The 20,676-nt window shown below is 41.1% G+C and overlaps 1 protein-coding gene and 5 non-coding genes across 6 annotated transcripts; all 6 read left to right on the top strand.

The window, feature by feature from the left end:
- The first annotated feature begins 5,703 nt into the window (after nucleotides 1-5,703).
- Nucleotides 5,704-18,622, top strand: RPL4 (ribosomal protein L4). The gene is made up of 10 exons (XM_069222884.1): nucleotides 5,704-5,831; nucleotides 9,350-9,521; nucleotides 9,829-9,935; nucleotides 10,148-10,286; nucleotides 10,725-10,849; nucleotides 13,737-13,866; nucleotides 17,012-17,168; nucleotides 17,251-17,334; nucleotides 18,199-18,319; nucleotides 18,405-18,622. Exons 1-10 carry the CDS (start codon nucleotides 5,829-5,831, stop codon nucleotides 18,540-18,542), a joined length of 1,176 nt encoding a protein of 391 aa, XP_069078985.1. The 5' UTR covers nucleotides 5,704-5,828; the 3' UTR covers nucleotides 18,543-18,622.
- Nucleotides 9,136-9,236, top strand: LOC138286257 (small nucleolar RNA SNORD16). The gene has a single exon (XR_011201919.1). It is a non-coding gene; the product is annotated as a small nucleolar RNA SNORD16 (small nucleolar RNA).
- LOC138286255 (small nucleolar RNA SNORD18) lies at nucleotides 9,663-9,734 on the top strand. Its single transcript, XR_011201918.1, has one exon. It is a non-coding gene; the product is annotated as a small nucleolar RNA SNORD18 (small nucleolar RNA).
- Nucleotides 9,988-10,087, top strand: LOC138286258 (small nucleolar RNA SNORD16). The gene has a single exon (XR_011201920.1). It is a non-coding gene; the product is annotated as a small nucleolar RNA SNORD16 (small nucleolar RNA).
- Nucleotides 10,438-10,508, top strand: LOC138286253 (small nucleolar RNA SNORD18). The gene has a single exon (XR_011201916.1). It is a non-coding gene; the product is annotated as a small nucleolar RNA SNORD18 (small nucleolar RNA).
- LOC138286254 (small nucleolar RNA SNORD18) lies at nucleotides 13,949-14,018 on the top strand. The gene has a single exon (XR_011201917.1). It is a non-coding gene; the product is annotated as a small nucleolar RNA SNORD18 (small nucleolar RNA).
- Nucleotides 18,623-20,676: the final 2,054 nt, after the last annotated feature.

Here is a 20,676-nt window from a genome sequence, read left to right on the forward strand (position 1 = left end):
GTGAAATTGTGTGGCATTGTGTGGAGTGGAATTGAGTAGAGTGGAATTGTGTGGCATAGAGAGGAGTGGAAATGTATGGCATTGTGTGTAGTGGAGTGGAATTGTGTTTCATAGCATGGAGTGGAACTCTGAGGCATTGTGTAGGGTGGAGTTAAATTGTGTGGAGTGGAATTGTGTGTCATTATGTGGCGTGGAGTGTAGTGGAACTGTGTGGTATTGTGTGGCATGGGGTGTAACTGTGTGACATGGAGTAGAATTGTGCTAAATGGATTGGCATTGTGTGGCGTGGAGTCAAAGTGTATGACAATGTGTATAATGGAGTACAGTTGCATTGTGTGGAGTAGAATTGTTTGGAGTGGAGTGCAACTGTGTGGAATTGTGTGGTGTGAAGTGGAATTGTGTGGACTGCAATGGAGTGGAATTGTGTGGCATATACAGAGTGGAGTAGAAATATGTGGCATTGTGTGGAATGGAGTAAAATTATGTGGCATTGTGTGTAGTGAAGTGTTATTATGTGGCTTGGCCTGGAGTGGAATTATTTGGCGTGGAGTGGAATTGCGCAGTGAAGTAGAATTGTGTGGCCTGGAGTGGAACTGTGTGTAATGGAGTGGAATTGTGTGGTGTGGAGTGGCACTGTATGGTGTGGAGTGAAACTGTATGACATAGAGTGGAGTGGGATTGTGTGGCATTGTGTGGAATGGAATTGTATGGCACAGAGTGGAACTCTGTGCCATTGTGCTGCACGGAGTTGAATTCTGTGGGTGTGTGTGGACTGGATGTGTGTAGTGGAATGGAATTGTGTGGCATTGAGTGGAGTGGAATTGTGTGGCATTTTGGGGAGTGGATTGGAATTGAGTGTCGTGGTTTGGAGTGGAGTGGTTACTGTGTGACATTGTTTGGCATGGTGTAGGATTGTGTGGCATGGATTGAAATTATATGGGGTGGAGTGGACTTGTGCAGCGTGGAATGGACTGGGATGCATTGAGTGGAGTGAAATTGTATGGCATTGTAATGGAGTGGATCTGAATTGTGTAGCATTGTGTGGACAGGATGTGTGGGATTGTGTGGCGTGGAGTGTAATTATGTGGCACTGTGTAGCATGTAGTGGAATTGTGTGGCACTCTGGAGTGGTGTGGAGTAGAATTGTGTGGCATTGTGCAGCATGAAGTTGAATTTAGTGGCATTTTGTGGAGTGAAACTGACATGGAATGGAGTGGCTTGTGTACAGTGAAGTAAAATTTTGTTGCAGTTTGTTAAGTGAAATTGTGTGATATGGAGTGGAACTATATGGCATTGTGTGGCATAGAGAGGAATTGTGTGGCACTATGTCGAATTGGGTTGTATGGTGTGGAGTGGAACTGTGTACCACTATGTGGCATTGTTTAGCATGGAATGGAGTTGGATGGCATTTGGTGGAGTGGAATTGTGTAGAGTGGATTGTAACTGTGTGGAGTGGAATTAGGTCTCATTATGTGGCATGGATTGGAATTGGGTGGCACTGTGTGTTGTGGAAATATGTGGCACTGGGTGATGTGGAGTGGAATTATGTGGTGTGAATTGGAGTGCAGTGGAGTGGCATTGTGCAGAGTGGATTGAAATGGTAAGGAACTGTTTGTAATGGAGAGGACCTGAATTGTGTGGCATTGTGTGATGTGGAGTGTAATTATGTAAATTGTGTGGTATGGAGTAGAATTGTGTGGCACTGGGCGGTGTGAAATGGAATTTTGTGATGTGGAATGGAATGGAGTTGACTGGAGTGTAGCGAAGTGGAGTGGCATTGTGTGGATTGGAATTGTATGGCATTGTGTGTATTGGAGTTGAATTGTGTGGTATGAGAGACAACGATGGGTGGAAGAGGCACTGCTTGACACACATACTCACTATATTCCTGTAGCAGCATATATCACATGCACAACTCCTACAAATAAAGGCAACTATGCAGATGTGCCTTGGAATACTGCAAGTTTATCTCCAGTACGTGCAGTAGGAGCTCGGATAAAAAGTGGCTCCAAACCGGTGCAATCATCTCCCCCACCCTGTGAACCAGACTTTGCTATTAGGAATGGAGTGAGTGTTGTGGCAGAAGGGGTTCTCCTAAAAAATCTGAAAAAACTACACAAAGTTTCCTGTTAGTTCCACAAAGGGATCACAAAACCCTATGATAAACAAAGTACATGAATGAGTGCATGTGATCGAGGAAATGTGTGTAGGTAAAAAAAGGTCCTGGTAGTGCTTAATGTTTGCAGATGGCGGACCTCTGCTCCTATTTTTGTAGACTTGCACTTTTTCATTGTCACATGTTGACCCACAGCAAGCAAGAGAGAGCGAGAGGCAGAAAAGAGAGAATAAAGAAGCAAGAGAAAGATAGTGAAGCAGTAACAAAAGAAGAAGGAAAGGGTGAAGGTTGTGGAAGATGGAATCAACACCTGGCAGCAGACTTGTTGTTCAGCAAACCTGGCTTTCAGTATGGCCGGTGGGGCTCCAAGAAAACCTCCTGGATCTAGCATTCTTCCTTCATTTAAACACAAATTGGAGAAGGAGTGGGTATAGGAGGGGGGAGAAGGATTTGACATTAGGGCCAGAGCTCCCAGCTTGAAAACTGGGGAACCAGTTTTGAGTTTCTGCGTCTGCTCAACATCTTGTAATTCTTGGTAAATCACTCAATCTCCCCAATGTCTTAAAAAATTATAGTGAACTTGTAATGTAATTGGTGACAATGTAAAGCGCTCCAATACCTTGGAGTTGGTTTGAGTTTGTGCAATAATAAAAATGCAAAATAAAAAAAGAGAAATGGTATCTCAATCACAGCTTGGGCAACGGGTGAGCACTATATAAAGGTCCATCCACCAGAGACAGAAAAGGAAGTGAGGGCACACTTTAACCAATTGGGAAGCAGCAAAGAAGAGTGTCAGTTGTAGTGACGTGAGACTAGGTGTTCTAGGACTCTTGCGGTTCTGGGCGGACTTAGAAGAGAGAATACCTAACCTGCTGGGAGGTGTTACATTGTGGTTATTAGCAACTATGACATAATTCGTGATTTATTGCGTGATTAGATGGTGAGGAATAAAGATGTCTAATCAACAGCTCAAAGAGCTCTGTGTGTGGCATGGTCTTTGCATGCCCTGGGCTGGGGAGGACACTACAACTGGTGATGCATAAGGGGATATGTGCACAAAGAAACGAGACTGCTTTCCCGAAGTGTTTGCATTGACCCAGCAGACTGCTTGTGTGTGTCATGTGCGCTCGATTTGATCAGGAGCTGGTCAGAGTTGGCGCATGTGGAATTGAAGCACCGATCAAGCCTTTATTCTGCCCTCAAAAAGTAGAAAGCCCTGTGGAGGAGAGCACTAAAATGGCCCACCAGAATCCTGTGGTGAGCCCAAAAGAAGAAAGACTGTGGTGCACCATAACACAGAGCCATTGACGGTGCAAGCAAAATGCTAAAGGCAGCGCCAACCAGGTATGATGAAAAAAGCTATGCGCTACAGTGATCAGGTGCGGGAAACAGAATCAGCACTTACCACCAAAAAGGAGGGTGATGATTTACAACCTCTCCTCACACAAGGTGACCCAAGCACAAACACGCGGCCTGTGTTTGCAAAAATTGCAGTTGCCACCAGTGAGCGGCTGCAGCCACCTAAATAACATATATTTTCAGTGGCAGTAAAAAAGGGCTCGAAGTACGGTGCAGCTACATTTCGGAAACCACCCCTGCCATTCAATACTGCCAAAAACAGATCACTGGTGCCAGGTGAACTGTGTGGATTGAGAAGTTCGATGACTTCATAAATGCCCTAAATTAAGTAGATGATAAGAAAATCATTAAGTACCTTGAGGTGATGGAGTAAATGAAGTCATGAAGAAAATCTTGCAGGCTGCGGCAATATGGTAGCATCAGATCACAAACACTTTGAATACCAAATTCAATCCAATGCCAAATGTGGACTATGAAGGGTACATTTTCAATCAGGTGAGACAGCAAGGTGATGGATGAGTTTGTTGAAAGACTTGATATGCTCATCAAACACTAAATTTAGTGAATTTAATGATTAAGAAGCCAGATGCCGTTGAGTCCTCAGTGGCTGTCTGTTGGACTCTTTCAGAAGACGCACATTGAGAGAGACACTCAGTTTAGAGAAAATAATGATGGCCGCAAGAAATGATGAAAGAGCAGAATGACAAGCAGCTGATATGGAAGCTGAAACAGCAAAAAATGAATCAGCGCTAGTCATGAGAAGCAAGTACTCAGCAGATGCACATAGGCCGACATCTTCAAAGAAAGAAAAGGTGTGTTTCTTATGTGGGTTTTCTTATCCTAAGGAAAGCAAATGCCCAGCCTTGCGACAGACGTGCAACAGTTGCAAAAAATAAAAACACTTCATAACAATGTGCAAGGGGAAAGAGAAACCATATGTGTCACCTCGAGAAGAGAAAATGGACGTGAGAAAGTTCCAGAGACATTTCCATCACGCCTACAAGGCCAAAAAGCAAAATCAGTTACGACAAGTAGAAACCCAACTAAGTAAGTCATTGTGAAGCTCATCCTGCAAAGGCTCTACGATGTCGTTATCAAGCACCAGTGAAGAAGATGGGTGTATGTGATGATGTCAACCATAGGATGCCAGCCACACATTGGCTTGGCTGTGTGCAAGGAAGAAAAAAATAACAAAGATAAGTCATCAAACAAAATAACCCACAACCCAGTCCATTTGAACACTGCCCCAAGATCACAATACAGGTTAGTGGATGCCCTATAACTTTCATCATAGACAGAGGTGTGTCAATTAACATCATGCCAGTCCAGTTGAGAAATGTAACAACTTGCCTCCTGTGCCAAGTACTTAACCCACCAAACACAAAGGTCTACATGGTTTGCTTCCAAATGTTACAAAGTCAAGGATCATTTACATTAACCATTAAATACAAGTGTCAATTCATGTACTTCCTGTAACTTCGCCAATGCATATCTGCTCAGCTTTGTCACTGCTGTTGACATGGGACTGATATCTCTCAATTGCAATTTACACAACACAAGATTTGCAAATTAAAGGCAGATTAACTAACTTTGTAGATCTAGTTTATCACCTTTTTCAAGCAGACTGCTAGAACAGATAAAGACTGTGAACTGTGATTTTATTTATTTTATTTGTATTTTAATAGTTATTGTAGTGATATTGTATTATTTTTTTACAATAAAATGTCAGTTTCAATTATACTGTAGCTTTTGTTCTTTTTTCTGCTAGTAAAGGCTTTTGTGCTTGTAAAGCATCCAGCGCGCAACGGACATTGCTGAAGCAGTTAGCGTTCTAGTTGCATTTTAGGGTCTGTGGCGCGTCGCTGATAAACGCTTCCGCCAGGTCAGGGTTTGCGTCATGCCACTAAGGTCACGAACTTTATAAAACAAAATGTGCACTAAAGCATATTTTTTACTTTATTGAGTATAGTTTGAATGTACTGAAACATTTTCTTAAAAGTACTTTGCCCATATCATATAATTTTGATGTATTTTAAAAAAACAAAAAAGGGATCTATACACGTCACTTCAGATTCGAATCACTCCGCCAAGAGAAAAGTAGTTCGTTTCATTTTCAATCAAATTAAAGCCGTTTTCGAACTTTCTTGGAATAGATTACTAAAGAAAGAATAATATTATACAGGCCTGTCTTTTCCGGTGTAGGTGGTTGCCTGTGTGTCATGAATGTAGTCGCTGTTGTGACGCGGGCGGAGGGGCATATTGCGAGCGGAGTGCTAAGCACTTCCTTTTCCTTCTGTGGCCGCCATCGAGGCAGCAGCGTGTTGCTGGCGCGCCGAGGGTACCGGGGTAGAAAATGGTGAGTAGATCAGGATGGTATTTGGGAGATAGTCTTTGGGGCGTAGGGTTAGATAGAAGATGGTGCAGGCAGAATCCCTGGAGATAATTAGGTGGGGGGACAACATCATTTACCCGGCCCTCGGTTGTCTCGGGTTGACTTTAGGCTTGAAGCCATTTTAGGTTGCCATTAGGGGAAGACCACACGCCACCCACTGAGGGTGAACGGCTCCCTCTGTGTGAGTTAACGCGTTTGACGAACAAGACAGTCTGGATCACTGTTTTTCTAGGTTGTACGAAATCGAACCGGTGGCCGAATTTTACTAAGTATGTGGGGTCTAAGTACTAAACATGCATGCAAGAATTGATCATTTTTAACTAACGCCCGAAGATGTGGTCCGCTGAAGGTTGATATCTTGGCAGCTGGGCAGGCATCTTAACAGTAACCACCTCCACTCGTAGCAGGTATGGACGCGTATCGCGTACTTACTTGTCAGACTGACAACCAGATCTGCTCATCCAGTAGTCATTTTTGCTTCTCTGGTGTGCAACGTGTTACGTTTGTTTCTAAAATGCGCTTTTCTGCGGCAGTGTATGCTTTATTTTGATAATGCATCCTTAGTTTAATTTCAGTTCGTTGAAAACCTGTTTGGCAGCCTCGCTAACGTTAATCCTTTTGGGGGAAGTTTGACGTTTGGGAACTGGTTCCCCAGTTAATGTTTTCTTCAGGTACTTCCAACTCCTGTTAAAGTTAGCACGCAGCGTAACAACTAGTTTTATGGTAATACATAGAACTCTAAAGGTCCACGCGTTCACCTCGTGTCACATAGATACTGTGTACCCCAGTTAAGTCAAGATTGTATAAGGGGTGTGTGAAAATGTTTTTTAACTGAATTAATCCCCTGTCGCAGACAGCTCCATGTACTCTAGCACGTTGTGTATTTTTATTGTATTTCTCATTTTAAGTTGGTCTTAAAGGGTCTCGAATTTAACGAAACAATTGCATGCAGGAACGGAGTAGGGTAATTGGTCTGTGGCATTGTTTTGTTGTAATAGAGTATGCAAGCTTCACGGCATGGCAATTGTTTTTTATTTCTCAGATGCTAATTGGTTATTTTTCATTGGTTACGCACTGGCAGGGGCAGTATCCTTAAAATACATACAAAAGAAGCGTTGAGTATCACTATAGCTGATATCGTAGCTCTGTTGGTTTCACATTGGGCCATGCTTGTTGCGCCTTTTTGTTGTTGTTAAAAGTGATCTACTTGTATAGATCTAGTGGTTGGCAGGTGGAAATTCAGATATTTAAACAGGGTAGAATAACGAACATCCTTTTGTGATGGGTGCTATTTTCCGTACCTAAATAGCAAAACTACTTCAGGTGAGAGCAGGAATATAAAACGAAAACTTGATCAAAGTTAAGGTTAGCACAGTTAAAGAACTCAAATTACTTTGTATTTTATAATCAGTCATGCCAGTGCACACTTAGTTTGGCCGTAAACATATGCTTATTAGTACATCCATAGCTATTTTAAACTGTATTTTACTCCCTATCTTTGGTCGTGCTCCTCTATTTTTTAATTTGTTTTTCTGGAAGTTTGAACCAACTTTTAATTTTAAAAGTAGGTGAAACGTGCACATTAAACTTAATTTTCATTCTAGCTCCCTTTGTGCTTGGTCATATGTTGTTTAATGCGTAATTTCATGTTTTATGACTTAAAACATGGCATGTCCCCTTTCTAATAGAACCGTGTCTAACTCTTAAGACGCAAATGGCTTATCTTGTTCCTTCCCAACCTTACATCTAATGTGTGCTACTCAAATATCTCTACTTTAGTAGAGGAAATAAATGTTAGCAAGGCCCGTTCCTCTTCCTACCTTTTTGCCACTCTTCTGGCCGATCTAGAGGTTTGAGGCAGTCGTGGTATATGAAGAGTGACACGCCAAACCAACAGCAACAAATAGGTTATATCTTAAGTTGTCGGTTAGGGTTTTGGCTGCAGGTCTCTTCTTGGCCTTTGCGATTAAGGATGTATAGGTATGTTTAGCATATTTGCATGTCTCTCTTCACTTTCCGTCCATATTTGTATGTATGGTGCACAAAATGTGTACTTGAGGCGCAAAAGTTAAATCTAATGGTTTTTGTTATTCATTGTTCTAAACATGTACGGTGGCAGGATCTATGCCACCATTAATTCAACTGCGTTTGGCTCTAGTGTCTCGAACGTGGCAGTCATGTAATGCGTACACTATAAATTGGGACTAATCATCTGGCTATACTCGCACTCTTTTACTCTATAAAGCGTGAATTTAAATCGCACCTGTTGTCTGTGCAGAAAGGCAGTGATTTGATCACAGCTTTCATGTTACTGCTTAATTCTGTGCAGTTTAATAAGCAGCTACTGCATTTTAAACAACCTCTTTCACAGTTGTCTTTCTACTTTGCAGATTAAGCAGCACACACAACCAATCAGCATGGACTATCTAGATCAGAGGTCTTCAAGTAGCTTGTGAGCTACTGGTAGCTTGCCGGCACACTCAAAGTAGCTCTCCAAAATCTTTCACAGAATTTTGCTCTGTTCATTTCAGTACCCTTAGTGTCAGTCAGCCAGCCAATCCAATGGCAGAGCCTCTTAATATCACTCTAACTATGTAGGCCTATGGGGTCTTCCACGTGACCATGTGCATCCACTCTCAATCTAGCGAAGTCATAAGGAGATTGTCCAGGTCTTAGGTTATGCTTTATTAGTTACAACGTGTGTGAACAAAGGACTATGGAAGAAGAATGTAAGCAGTAGCCTGCACACTAACTAGCTGACAAATTAAAGTCTGTGACTAGAGGAGCCAGAGTGAAAGCGTGTTAGTTGGATGCATGAGCAGCCGAAGAGCTGGGGAGCGCTTGGTATAGATCAAGAGCAGAGGCAAATAAGAGCCTTGTGTGGTCATCGGTGACTGATGTGTTGCTCCCTGGGCACTATTCATGGGTCACCAAAAGTGTATCTAGCCCCTATCAAAACAGTTTCATCTTTTGCACAATTGTATCTGTTCATAGCATAATAGTGAGATTTCAGGAATGCTTGTCATAAGAAAAGCGCCAGTAAGTTTTTCAGACATCTGTATTCCTCGTCCCGTGTCTTACTTTTTTTTATTACAGTTTTCTGCAAGCCTTTACACTGTAATCTGCATGTCTTGGAACTAGAAAACATGGCAAAAAATATCGGACACCGATTATATAAAGACCACGAATCGGTACATTTTTTTTTTGCCGGTGTAAATCGTGTGCCCTGAAAGTAAATAAGAATGTCCATCTAACATGAGGTGGTTGTTGCCATGATGTTGTAATTTGCGTCCTACCTGGTGGTCGGTGACAGTTGCCTGCTGTCCTTGAACTGCCACTACGGAGTGACGATCATTTTGATTCTGAGCAACTTGACTGACCTACTTACCAACCTCTCACCGACTTAATATATAAAAGTAAGCTCATTGTTTTGATCAGCAATGACGGCAGCTTGATTAATGTTGAATTTATTTATCCTCCAGGCCTGCGCCCGTCCCTTGATATCTGTGTACTCTGAAAAGGGGGAGGTATCGGGAAAAAATGTCACCTTGCCTGCTGTGTTCAAGGCTCCTATTCGCCCAGATATTGTGAACTTTGTTCATACCAACTTGAGGAAGAACAACAGACAACCCTATGCTGTCAGTGAATTAGCAGGTATGAAGCTTTATCTGCATCCCCGTATTTCCGAATTGTAATTGTGGTTATGGCAATTAATATCAGAATGTGTTTGTGTACGTACATTAGCCATTTGTTGGTCATTTGAATTGCAAGGTGGATTTTCAGTGTTGCCGCTTCTGAGAATGATGATTTTCTACTTCATTGGTCCGTGTTTCTGAAACCCGTGATAAAAGTAGAAGTTCTGATGGCATTAGTAAAAACAAGTTGTATAATGGCTCGGTACGTGTGCCTTTTCAATTTTTTTTTTAAATTGATCAGATAACTTTTTTTTCTTTTGTTTCAGGGCATCAAACTAGTGCTGAATCATGGGGTACAGGCCGTGCTGTTGCTCGTATACCACGTGTACGCGGGGGTGGTACTCACAGGTCTGGCCAGGGTGCCTTTGGCAACGTATCCTTTGACTATTGTCCATCATTCACATGTGCCCATTTTTTAAGCTGTTTGCTGTGATGTCGTAATTTGCGTCCTACTCTGTACTTGGTGACAGTTGCCTGCTGTCATACGCCGGTAGAGATGATTGACGAAAGCATTTGATCTGAGCAACTAGAAGACTAAAACAAATATATCTATATTTATTGGTTATTTCTTAACTTAAGAATTAGATGTGTCGTGGAGGTCGCATGTTTGCACCTACCAAAACATGGAGGCGTTGGCATCGTAGAGTGAATATAACCCAGAAACGTTATGCAGTCTGCTCAGCCTTGGCTGCTTCAGCTCTTCCTGCCCTGGTAATGTCAAAGGGTATGTATGGTAACAGAGGGGGGGCTCAAATCGTAGCAGAAACTACTACATTGGTGACCTGAAACTATCCATATCGTAGACTGGATTTGTCTCTGTTGCTCAATTCTCCCTAATTATGACATGAATCCGTTCCGCTCACGATCTTGCTATCCTGAAATGATGAATTCCACTTCATTGGTCCGTGTTTCTGAACTACATGATTTTAGTGGAAGTTCTGATCTTTGGTCTGTGTAAAGTGAAGTTGAGTATTGGGACTGTCTGTAGTTCTTTTCAGTTTCAAGTCAGATTTCAAATTGAACACTCTGCAGTTGAGTCACCTAGACTTCTGCTCTGAGGAATTTACAAAATATTTGTGCAGGTCATTGTTCCCAAGTGAGTACTTCAGTTCACTTGTCACGAGTGAATGAAGCACTGGCTGAGGTTTGATCTTTTTTTTAGGTCACAGAATCGAAGAGGTCCCAGAGGTCCCTTTGGTGGTTGAAGACAAAATAGAAGGCTACAAGAAGACCAAGGAAGCTGTACTGCTCCTCAAGAAGTTGAAAGCCTGGAATGACATCAAGAAGGTGCAATATTTACATTTAACTCTAAAATTGTTTAACCTTTATCTGCTGGAAAAAAAAGTAGGTCTTTTTAGGTATGCATCTTTAATCGTGCTTCCCTTAAATGCAACGTTCTGTCTTGTGCTGCTTCCTCAAATAACTCCCTGCACCTTTTTACTTGGTGATTTAACTTTAATCCAAAAGAGGTTATCACCTCCATCTAACTTCCTACCTTGGTTCGCACTAAACACCTGCTATCCCATATGTTAACTGCACTCCGTACTATCAAGTGCATAGAAAGTTTAGGAGGCACATCTTACCATAGACTTGTTGCAAGTGATTTAATACCCATTTCTTTTGTGTAGGTTGTAGGCAAGCTATGCAAAGGTTAATAACGCGATGGGAGAAGAGAAGGTGGTCTTTAAAATGTTCTGGTTATTTAAGTGGGGTTCTTACAGGAATTTTAAATTAATATTGAGGTTGTTCTTACAATCACTTATAGTTTTTGAATTTCAGGAAATGTTCTTGAATGATGATCTTGTATCCCACCAACCCGTCTTGCTTGTGTTAATGCCAAAAGGAGAGTCCATTTTCAATTCAGGAATTTAATGGGTGGGCTTAAACGGTCCTTTCATTAGTTGGGACAGTACCGTGTATTCAGAATTAAGGGGGGGGGGGCGGCAACCCTCGCAGATGGAAAGGTCCTAAACAGACCCTTGACAAATTGTTTAAGTCTGGTAGACCATAACAATGGTACTGCCACTAATCTTCTAGGTGAACTTTAACGGAAGTGTGAGCGTGAACTGATCATGCTAGATAGAGAAGATACGGAGGGTTTCTTCTGTTGCAAATGACAGTGAGTGCACATTGGACCTTTGACACCAGGTTCAAAACCTCTTCCATTTATGACTGTCTAGTTTGTACTATCTGACTTCTGGCCAAGAGATCCCTGCTTTCTCCTGGGATGGTCAGATATGCAGATTTATTGAATTCTAGAGCCAGGCTGACAAGTGCAAGGATGTACGTTCTGGCATTAGTTATTTAGTTTTCCCCCATCTCTTTTGGTCTTTCTGATGTACACTAACATGGTATGTATTACTAATTTGTTTGCTTCATCATGGGAAGATCAAGTCTCTTTGCTGCTCTCTCCAGGAGATTATTGAAATCTATGTTGTGACTTGCAAGTTTAAACTGCTGCATGTGCAGGTACACACTTGTTCATTGTTGAATGTGTCTAGAAGTTACTCTGGGTGTTAACTTAACTCTTACCAACGTTGATCCTATGAATCAGCCTAGGGAAAAACTTAATTTTAACCTCTAATTTCAAATACCATCACATTTTCAATTTTGGTTCGTTTTCCTCTACTTTAATCTGCTAATAGCTAATTTTCCTAATAGTTGCTGACCCACTAGCTTTTCTGCCACCAAGCAGGCATTGTGTACCGCAAGGTGTCCACAGATTCCAAGTTGAGACCCTCTGTGGTAGAAGCATAATCGTAAAAATTCTGAGCTCATTCTAGAAGTTGGGAAAATGCCCCCATTTGCCTCATTTTAGGCTTTGTGCCAGAGTTCCAGGGCCCCATTTATTTCATCAAGTACATAGGGGTTCTGCATTGTTACAGCTTTTGCTACCTCAGTGCCTTCAAAGGTAAAGGATTACAAAACCCAACTTTAGACGTTTTGTGCTAAATAACATTAATGCCAAAAGGACGCTTTTCCCACTGGAAGAATAGTGCTGATGTGTGTTTTTTTTTTTAAATATATATTTTTAGGTGCGCTGAGAATTTCTTTGTGCACATACTTTGTAAATCTATCTGCCATTCCCTTACCATCTTGGCAGATGGTGCATCGTATCTAGATCTTCAAATCGTGTTAGATTAATAATCTAGGCTTGCAGGTTGAGCCCAAAATCGGAATGGCCAAGGCACAGGTGGCCGCTAAGTCTAGTACTTTGGTCCATTAAAGTTGTTTGCTGTTGCTCCATAGTATTCCATAAACACCAGGGAATGCCGCGGGGTAGCCCTAGGCGCTCTTGGAAGTCTTGGCACAAGGGTGTACTGGTGCTGTGCATCTGTTATAAATTAATCTATTGGTAAAATACAATGATTTAAGAAGTTCTTGGCACACGTTTAATAAAGTGCTAGGAAACGTAGTTATAGAAGTTCTTGCACCAGGCTGTTACAAATGCGAACAGCGATGTCTGAGAAGGATGTACTTGTGCTGCAGGAGATGCCTGGAGCTTATTTGAAAGATGTAGCGATTTCTTGATCCTTTTAGAAGAGATACAATATTCTTCGAGAGGAAATTGATTAATTGGGTAAAGCTTTCTCGTGAACTGGTAGATGTAGGTAAGAAGCTGAAAAAAGAACATATTTGTAAAGGGGCAAGTGATGTTTGATGGTCCACTGAAACGATGGCACAAATGAATTGCTGTCCTGACAAGTATTATGTATAAAAATATATGCATGTGCGTTTAAAGAAGTCAACGTTTTAGTGTTAAAACAATTTTCTTAAGGGATCTAAAATTGTCGATTTTTCATTATTTGAGTGCTGGTGGTACATGGCAACAGGCTGCTCAGTGGAGATTGATCTGATTTGTTATGCAACAATTTTGCTTATAGATCTCGCCCTTTGACTTTAAAGTGCTTCTACAAACCTGTAGTTGTCTTCAATTGTATCTGTAGTGTACCAAAATCAAACTGAGTCACCCTCACTACCACATGATTTTATTTGTGGGAGCAACCTTTAAACATGATGATCCTTTTTCACTGGTCCGTGTTTCAGAAGAACAGTGACGATGATGGTGATCTGACGTGGAGACATTTCTTGGCAAAAATCATCAACGTAGTACTTTTTTTTTTTTTTTCCCCCTTTCTCTTACCTATGTTTATTCCGGTCTTGCCTCTTTTAGGTTTATGCTTCCCAGCGTATGCGTGCTGGGAAGGGAAAGATGAGAAACCGACGTCGCGTTCAGCGCAGAGGCCCATGCATCATTTACAACGAGGACAATGGAATTATCAAGGCTTTCAGAAATATTCCTGGTAATTTGGCTGTTATTGTGATAAGTCTGGTATGGAGGCAGCTTTATAAGTCTTTGTGGGATTTGGGCAAGAGGAATAACTTGGGGAATGATGATCTTCACTTCGTGGTCCGTGTTTCTGAAATACATGACTTCAGTAGAAGTTCTGACCTAAAATTCTGTGATTGTCGACTAATGTGGGGCTGAAGCATGTTTTGTCCAGTAGGATGGTGCATTGTTTAAATCTTGTTTTTGAGTAGGTTTGCTTCAAAGAAGGTACAATAAAAATGTTAAGTAATAGTTTCCCTGAGAGACTTAATCTTGTACTGGAGTCATATAAAGAGCACGTTAATAGGTAGTGGTATGACCACTTTCCAAACTTGAACCAAATGGAATAGTGAGCTTTTATTTTAATCTACTGTAGAGTAAGATGACCACCAGGTTATTTCAATTGCAGACTTGATCGGTTACATTGCTGGGTGTATTTGCTAAGGCAAAGTATCTTATTCCATGAATAAAACCAATTTTCACAAGAATCCCAAGCCACTCCTAAATGGCATTTCAAGACAGATGTATGCTCTTTCTGCACAAATATAGTTTTGAAACAGTCAATATTGCTCCTTTTTTAAATGGCCTGCCAGATGGACTCTTGTGTAAATCAGCATCTTGTACATTAATGGATGGCTGTTGCCACTTAATCACTCTCCATATTTGAGCTTATGTACATAAAACTCATATTTCAATTTCACTATTTCTCAAGTACTGTTGGGCCTTCTTACTTCAGATCCTGGGAGGCAATTGTTACTGAACAGTATTATACATTTCTTTTGTGTCCTCCAGTTGGACAGCCCAGGTTAGCAAGGACAGTTACGGTTTACTGTCTGAGTTACAGGTGTTCTTTGACCAGTCCCGACTAGGAACTAACTGATCAGTCCGTGAACGTAGCTTGCACCCACAATGCCTCGGGAACTGTGTGGGCTGAGAAGATAAAATGTTCTCATTCCAGCCAGCAGAACTGGGCCTCGTGCCAAGAATTTGAAAGCGAAAAGGAAGAGGTATGTGGGTATCTACAGGCCCATGATTGGTTTGGGATAGTGCGTGTTGACCCCATTATTTCTGAAGATGATGGCGAATATTCTCAACTCCAATTATCTTGATTCCTCTTGAGCAGCAGAGTTAATGTGACGACATTGCTGCTGGTCGTACTCGGCATGTCCTACAATGTTCCTTTAAGCAGCTGGCTCTTGTGCCTCACCTCCTAAGATCTGTTTACTACTTCCTGGTGTAGCATCTCCTAGGTTCTCTCCCCAGTTCACAGAATTAAAGAGACTTTTTGCTGCTCCATTTAAAGGCAGAGTAGCAGCTAAAATACTCCGTTTATACAGGATACTATTGGGGTCTACTAAATTATTATTTTTTTCTTTCCCCTCTCTCCATTGAGAAATGTAGTACCGTCTCGTCAAATGTTAAAACTACAGTTGCAGTCACCACTCAAAATATGCAGTTCATAGCCTTTAGTTAAAAAAACCTTCCCAGCTTGTTCTGCTAGTTCATTGCAACACTTCTACATGACAGAGAAACTATATAAATGTTGCTGATTTAAAACCTGACTCATTGAGTTTGGTAATTGTGTTTTGCAGTTTGCATTCGAGTAGATTGTTGGCTGAAAGCAAACCATATGCGGTTTCATGGACTATAGGTCTGCACTGGGTGTAGAGGGGCTTACCACTGTCTAGAAAACTGTTACACAAACTAGGAGGACCTACAACCTGTGATTTTGAGTAGATTGCTTTAAAAATGTTTGGTGTCCAAGCGTTGGTGCTTGGGGACAGTAAGGGCATCCTACCTTACTAGTAATCGTGCTACTTTTCTCATCCTTTTCTGCGACGCAGCCCAGCAACTTTGGCTGCTGCACTGTGAGCCAAAATCTAGTAAATATGCCAGTAATCCGTGTTACAAACGCTTTTCCCAATACGGATATCAATTTTAGAAAATGATTTGTGTAGAAAAGTGCTACTGTTAACATGGGTACACACCTGAGCCCGCCCCCACACACTTTTTTCCTAGTGTTAATGCAACCTTTGACAGTGCGCTGGGACCCTGCGCACCAGGCCCCAGCACCAGTGTTCTTTCTGTACTGTCCCTTTGTTTCCACAGTTGGCACAGCCCTGCCACACCGTTAAGGTCCCTTCTAAAAGGTACCCATGTGGCCAGAGAAGGTCTCTAAGGGCTGTAACATGTATTATGCCACTCTGTCGGGGGGGGACACCCCTCACTCAGCCCATGCACACTGCCTTGCAGGGTGTATGTGCTGGTGGGGAGGAAGACAGTCAACATGGCACCCCTCAAGGTGCTATGCCCACAACCCCACTGCCTGTGGCATAGTTAAGTCTCCTGTCTAGCAGGCATTGCAGCCCTAAGGCAGGGTGCACTATACCACATGTGAGGGCATAGCTGCATGAGCAATATGCCCCTACAGTGTTTAAGTCTATTATTTGACATTGTAAGTGCAGCGTACCCCATTGAGTATATGGTCTGGGAGTTTGTCATTACGAACTCCACAGCACCATAATGGCTGAAAAACACATGAACTCGGAACTTAACAGAAAAAAAATACAGTTCCATAAAAGGAAGCAATGGGAGAATAAATCGGCAGGATGGTAAGAGCCAAGCTCTTAGGTAGGAACAATACCAAAATGGACATGGTAAGCCATTGAATAGGAAGCAAGAAATGTGTGTGACAGCCGTCCACTGGTAAGCAGTGGACGGACACTAAACCCATTATAAGTTAACATAGTTTACCTACAAGACAGTTTGCACTGGCAGTTGTGGGGACCTAAAAGTGGGCTGTCAAGATTACTGTAGCACAGCTTCTAAAAGCGATGCAGGGGGTTCTCATCCCAACAAGCCCTTATTTTCATATTCTATAATTGTGAGGTGTGTTTTTTTTTTTTTTTTTTTGGGTCAATAGAGCTGTAACCGGTTTCTGGCATGCCTTTGTTCTGCATCCAGATCCCTGCTAAGTTTTCTTAGGAATCTGTTGGATTTGCTTGATGTAGCATCATGTTGCATTGATAAATGTCGTTTTTTTTTTTTTTAAACTTAATATTTAGCAGTATAGTTAACCCTTTTTTTTTTTCTATTTTATTTCCTTCTTTATATAACAGGCATTACTCTGCTTAACGTTAACAAGCTGAATCTTCTCAGACTAGCTCCTGGTGGGCATGTTGGACGTTTCTGCATTTGGACAGAGAGTGCCTTCCGGAAGCTGGATGAATTGTATGGCACTTGGCGTAAACCTGCAACTCTTAAGTCCAGCTACAAGTAAGATTTCGTTCTACTAATTCACTAGGGTTTGTAGTGTTACTGGTTGTGTTTAATAATAAAATGCTCTTATATTTTTCAGCCTCCCAATGCACAAGATGACAAATACAGACCTTAGCAGGATCCTGAAAAGCCAAGAGATCCAAAAGGCTTTGCGTGCACCAAAGTAAGTAGTCCACTGTATTGTCATTTTTTAATTATTATTTTTTTAGTCTAGCATAGCAGCATGTCATCACTTTCACTCGTTTATTAGCTTTTCTTTTAAAAATCCCTTGCTGTTGTTGGTAAATGCTTTTTGTCCTGCCTTGAGGCTGTTTTACTTGCAGACTGGCCCTATTGCATGTATTCTTGCACAATCGGCCATAAACTTTAGTGTGCGCACTATTTTTTTTTATTTGTCTCTCCAATTCATGGTGGCCGCATTAAAGATGCCACCTCTTGTTTCTTTAGTCTTTTTGGCTGTGTTCCTTGGTATTGGGAAGTTCTGAGCTTTATTGGGATTAATTGCCACACTTTATTATTTTGCTAGTTAATTGTGTTGCACTTGACAAATTTCAGTTGTGGTTTTCTTGCTAAAACTCGTTATTTGTTATTGTACTTACGTTTCTTATGCAGCATCTACAGCTATTGTGCAGATACCTAGAACTGCAAAAGAGTTCTTGGTGATTAACTAAAATTCGTTTTTGCTATTAGGTCAAACTTTGTCCAGGTTACGATTTTTTTTAAATTTACAATGAAAATAAAAGCTAGATATTTCAGCCTTAAGTAGTAATGTAGTTTAGCACCAACTCTATTTTATTATTGCTGGACGAGTGCTATTTGGCTGGCAAGATGTACATTACGCAACCACTAGGAGGCTTAGAGTATACTCTCCCAACAAAGGCATGTTGAGTTTTACTTGCTTGCTTTACGGAGTTGTGCATCACGGTTACTGTTCTTTTCCTTGCTTTCAGCTTTTAATGTTTAGCCGAACTAGCTCCCTGCTGTGAACTTCATAACTTAACCTAAGTTACAATGTTTGTTTCTGTAGCAAGAAGATCAAACGCAGAGTTCTTAAGAAGAATCCTCTTAAGAATTTGAGAATGATGGTGAAACTTAACCCGTATGCAAAGACCGTACGCCGCAACGCAATCCTACGCCATCTTCCCAAAGTAAGTGAGCTGTAATGCATGTTAACAAATCGATTGCTGTACCATTAAAACTGGGTTGCTAAGAGTTTGTTTTTATTGCCAACAGTCAACACCAGACAAAACTGAGAAACCTGCCGATGTCAAAGTACCCAAGGAAGACAAAAAACCCAAGGAAGTCAAAAAACCCAAGGAAGTCAAAAAGTCCACGGACTCCAAGAAAGTCAAGGGGAAACCCTCCAAATGAGCCTGAGACAGTGTTTCTAAACAATGTGGTCCAAACTGGTTATAAAACAGGTGTATGCCATAATAAAGTGCTTAAAAGAATAGCTTTGTTGAATAAGCAAATACTGGTGAAATTTACTTCTCATCGCTGTACCAAGGAGATGGTACTGTCTATCTTAAGGCAACAAGCCTATATTTGTTTTGATAAAGAAACTTCAAACTAGCAGGTGAAAAAAACGTGTTCACCAGTACATGGATTTACTGGTAGTTTTTTTTTTTTTTAAATATATAAATTCTCAACATTTTCAACGGATGATAAACTTGTCTAGGTGTGAAACTTTGGAGGAAAACTGCACTGTTTCTTAAAGGGTTAACCAAATACCTACCCAGGATATGATGCGGCTCACTGATAGTTGGTTCCACTGTTGCTTAAGTTCAGAATGTTTTTTGAAGCATGGAACTCCAACTAATGTCTGTCTTGATTGTATTGGGAGGACATAGGGTTTAGAACTATAGTGGATTTGCCTGTTATGGAGAGCTAGTGTTCAGGTAAACTTCCCTCTCCAGCAAAGATAGCCACTGATGTTCATAAATAGTTAAGTGTGGATTGATGCATATGGAGTTCCACCCTCTCATTTGAGGTTAGAGAGCTGTAACGAATGCAGGCTTGGAGCCTACCCCAAGATCTTGGGGTAAACGTACAGGTAGATTGTGGACACAATTCTGCTAAACTACATCTGCAGAACCGTTCATGGAATAGGAGTCCTATTCTTTGTGACACAAAAGGTGTCAGAGGGGAGGAAAAAAAAATACCAATTGTACACGTCCGAGCTCAACACCAGATGGCAGGAGTGGGCAGAGCATGTGAATCTAATACAACCAACTGGGTGTTCAATAAGGGAAAACAATGGCGCTCTGTATATACATCAGCCAAACTTCATTGGACTAAAAGGTAACCTCACAAGGGAAAACACCCATCCCTCAGTGGTTTAAAAATAAACCCATTCAAATATATAGAAAACAAATTGAGGCACCCCACAGAAGTAATGATTACACCAATTAAAATAAGTACTGACTCAAATGAGTAATATTCTGAAGAAACAGTCCATTGACAATAAAGCAGTTGCTTAATATCCAGTCGATTCATATGATTTATTCAATTAGATCATCCAAATTCTTAGTACTTCATCCAAGAAAAGAACAGTTCAAGCCAACAAGTGTTTCGTCATGGGAACTTTTCTCATCCCAAGCGACTTCAGGGCTACAATTTATAAGAGAATTGTTGGAGTTAAAAACCAAAATGCTCCAACATCAAATTTGGATGTAGTGTAAAAAAAGGACCCAAATTTAGAACCCAGGAAAGTTTATTAGAAACACCCGAAAAAAATGAGAGGAAAAATATCATATTTTTATATAAAAACCCAAATTTAGACTCCAATCAAAAGGATATTAAAAATTTGCATTTATCAAAAAAAGTTTTAATTACCTCAATTTCTCAAGATCCTAAATACACCCCAAAATCACCACATAAAAGCATTATTCACAATGGTGGTGGAAAGAAAAGATAGTTGTCCAACAAAAAAGATGTCCTCCACATACACACCTTCACCCAAAATCAGTGGATTAATCGAGGTGACCCTAAGATAGAGCCAAATTGGCTCATAAACCCGCTATACACTGATGCGAACTGCAAGTACAAGGATCCGATTCTATCATAAAGAAATCACAAAGAATTATTGAAAAATATTTGAATAACTACACAAATATATACACCAAATCCACATAATATAACAAATATCCTGTTGAATACCTTTAAACGACCCAAGTATCAACCATGTGTGCGATGAAAGTCCGTAGCCCATATTAGTCCATAGTCTAGAAATTAAAATACAAAATAACTTTTTACTATCATAACTCCTCAGAACGCCCAATCTTATCAGGAACAGATCTTAACCAACACACAAGCAAATAAACCCGCTATATAGAAGTATATAGCCTCAGCAACTCACCCTCATATCAAAGAAAACGGCGTCCAACTATCGTAACGCCGGAACCGCGAGTGCGCTCCTCGCGTGATGATCAAACGGGACTCATATAGAAAACTAGTCCTGACCCAACATAAAAAGAGGACTACCGTCCATAAATATAGAAAATAG

This window comes from Pleurodeles waltl, chromosome 3_1 (genome assembly GCF_031143425.1).
Source record: "Pleurodeles waltl isolate 20211129_DDA chromosome 3_1, aPleWal1.hap1.20221129, whole genome shotgun sequence".
Lineage (NCBI taxonomy): Eukaryota > Metazoa > Chordata > Amphibia > Caudata > Salamandridae > Pleurodeles > Pleurodeles waltl.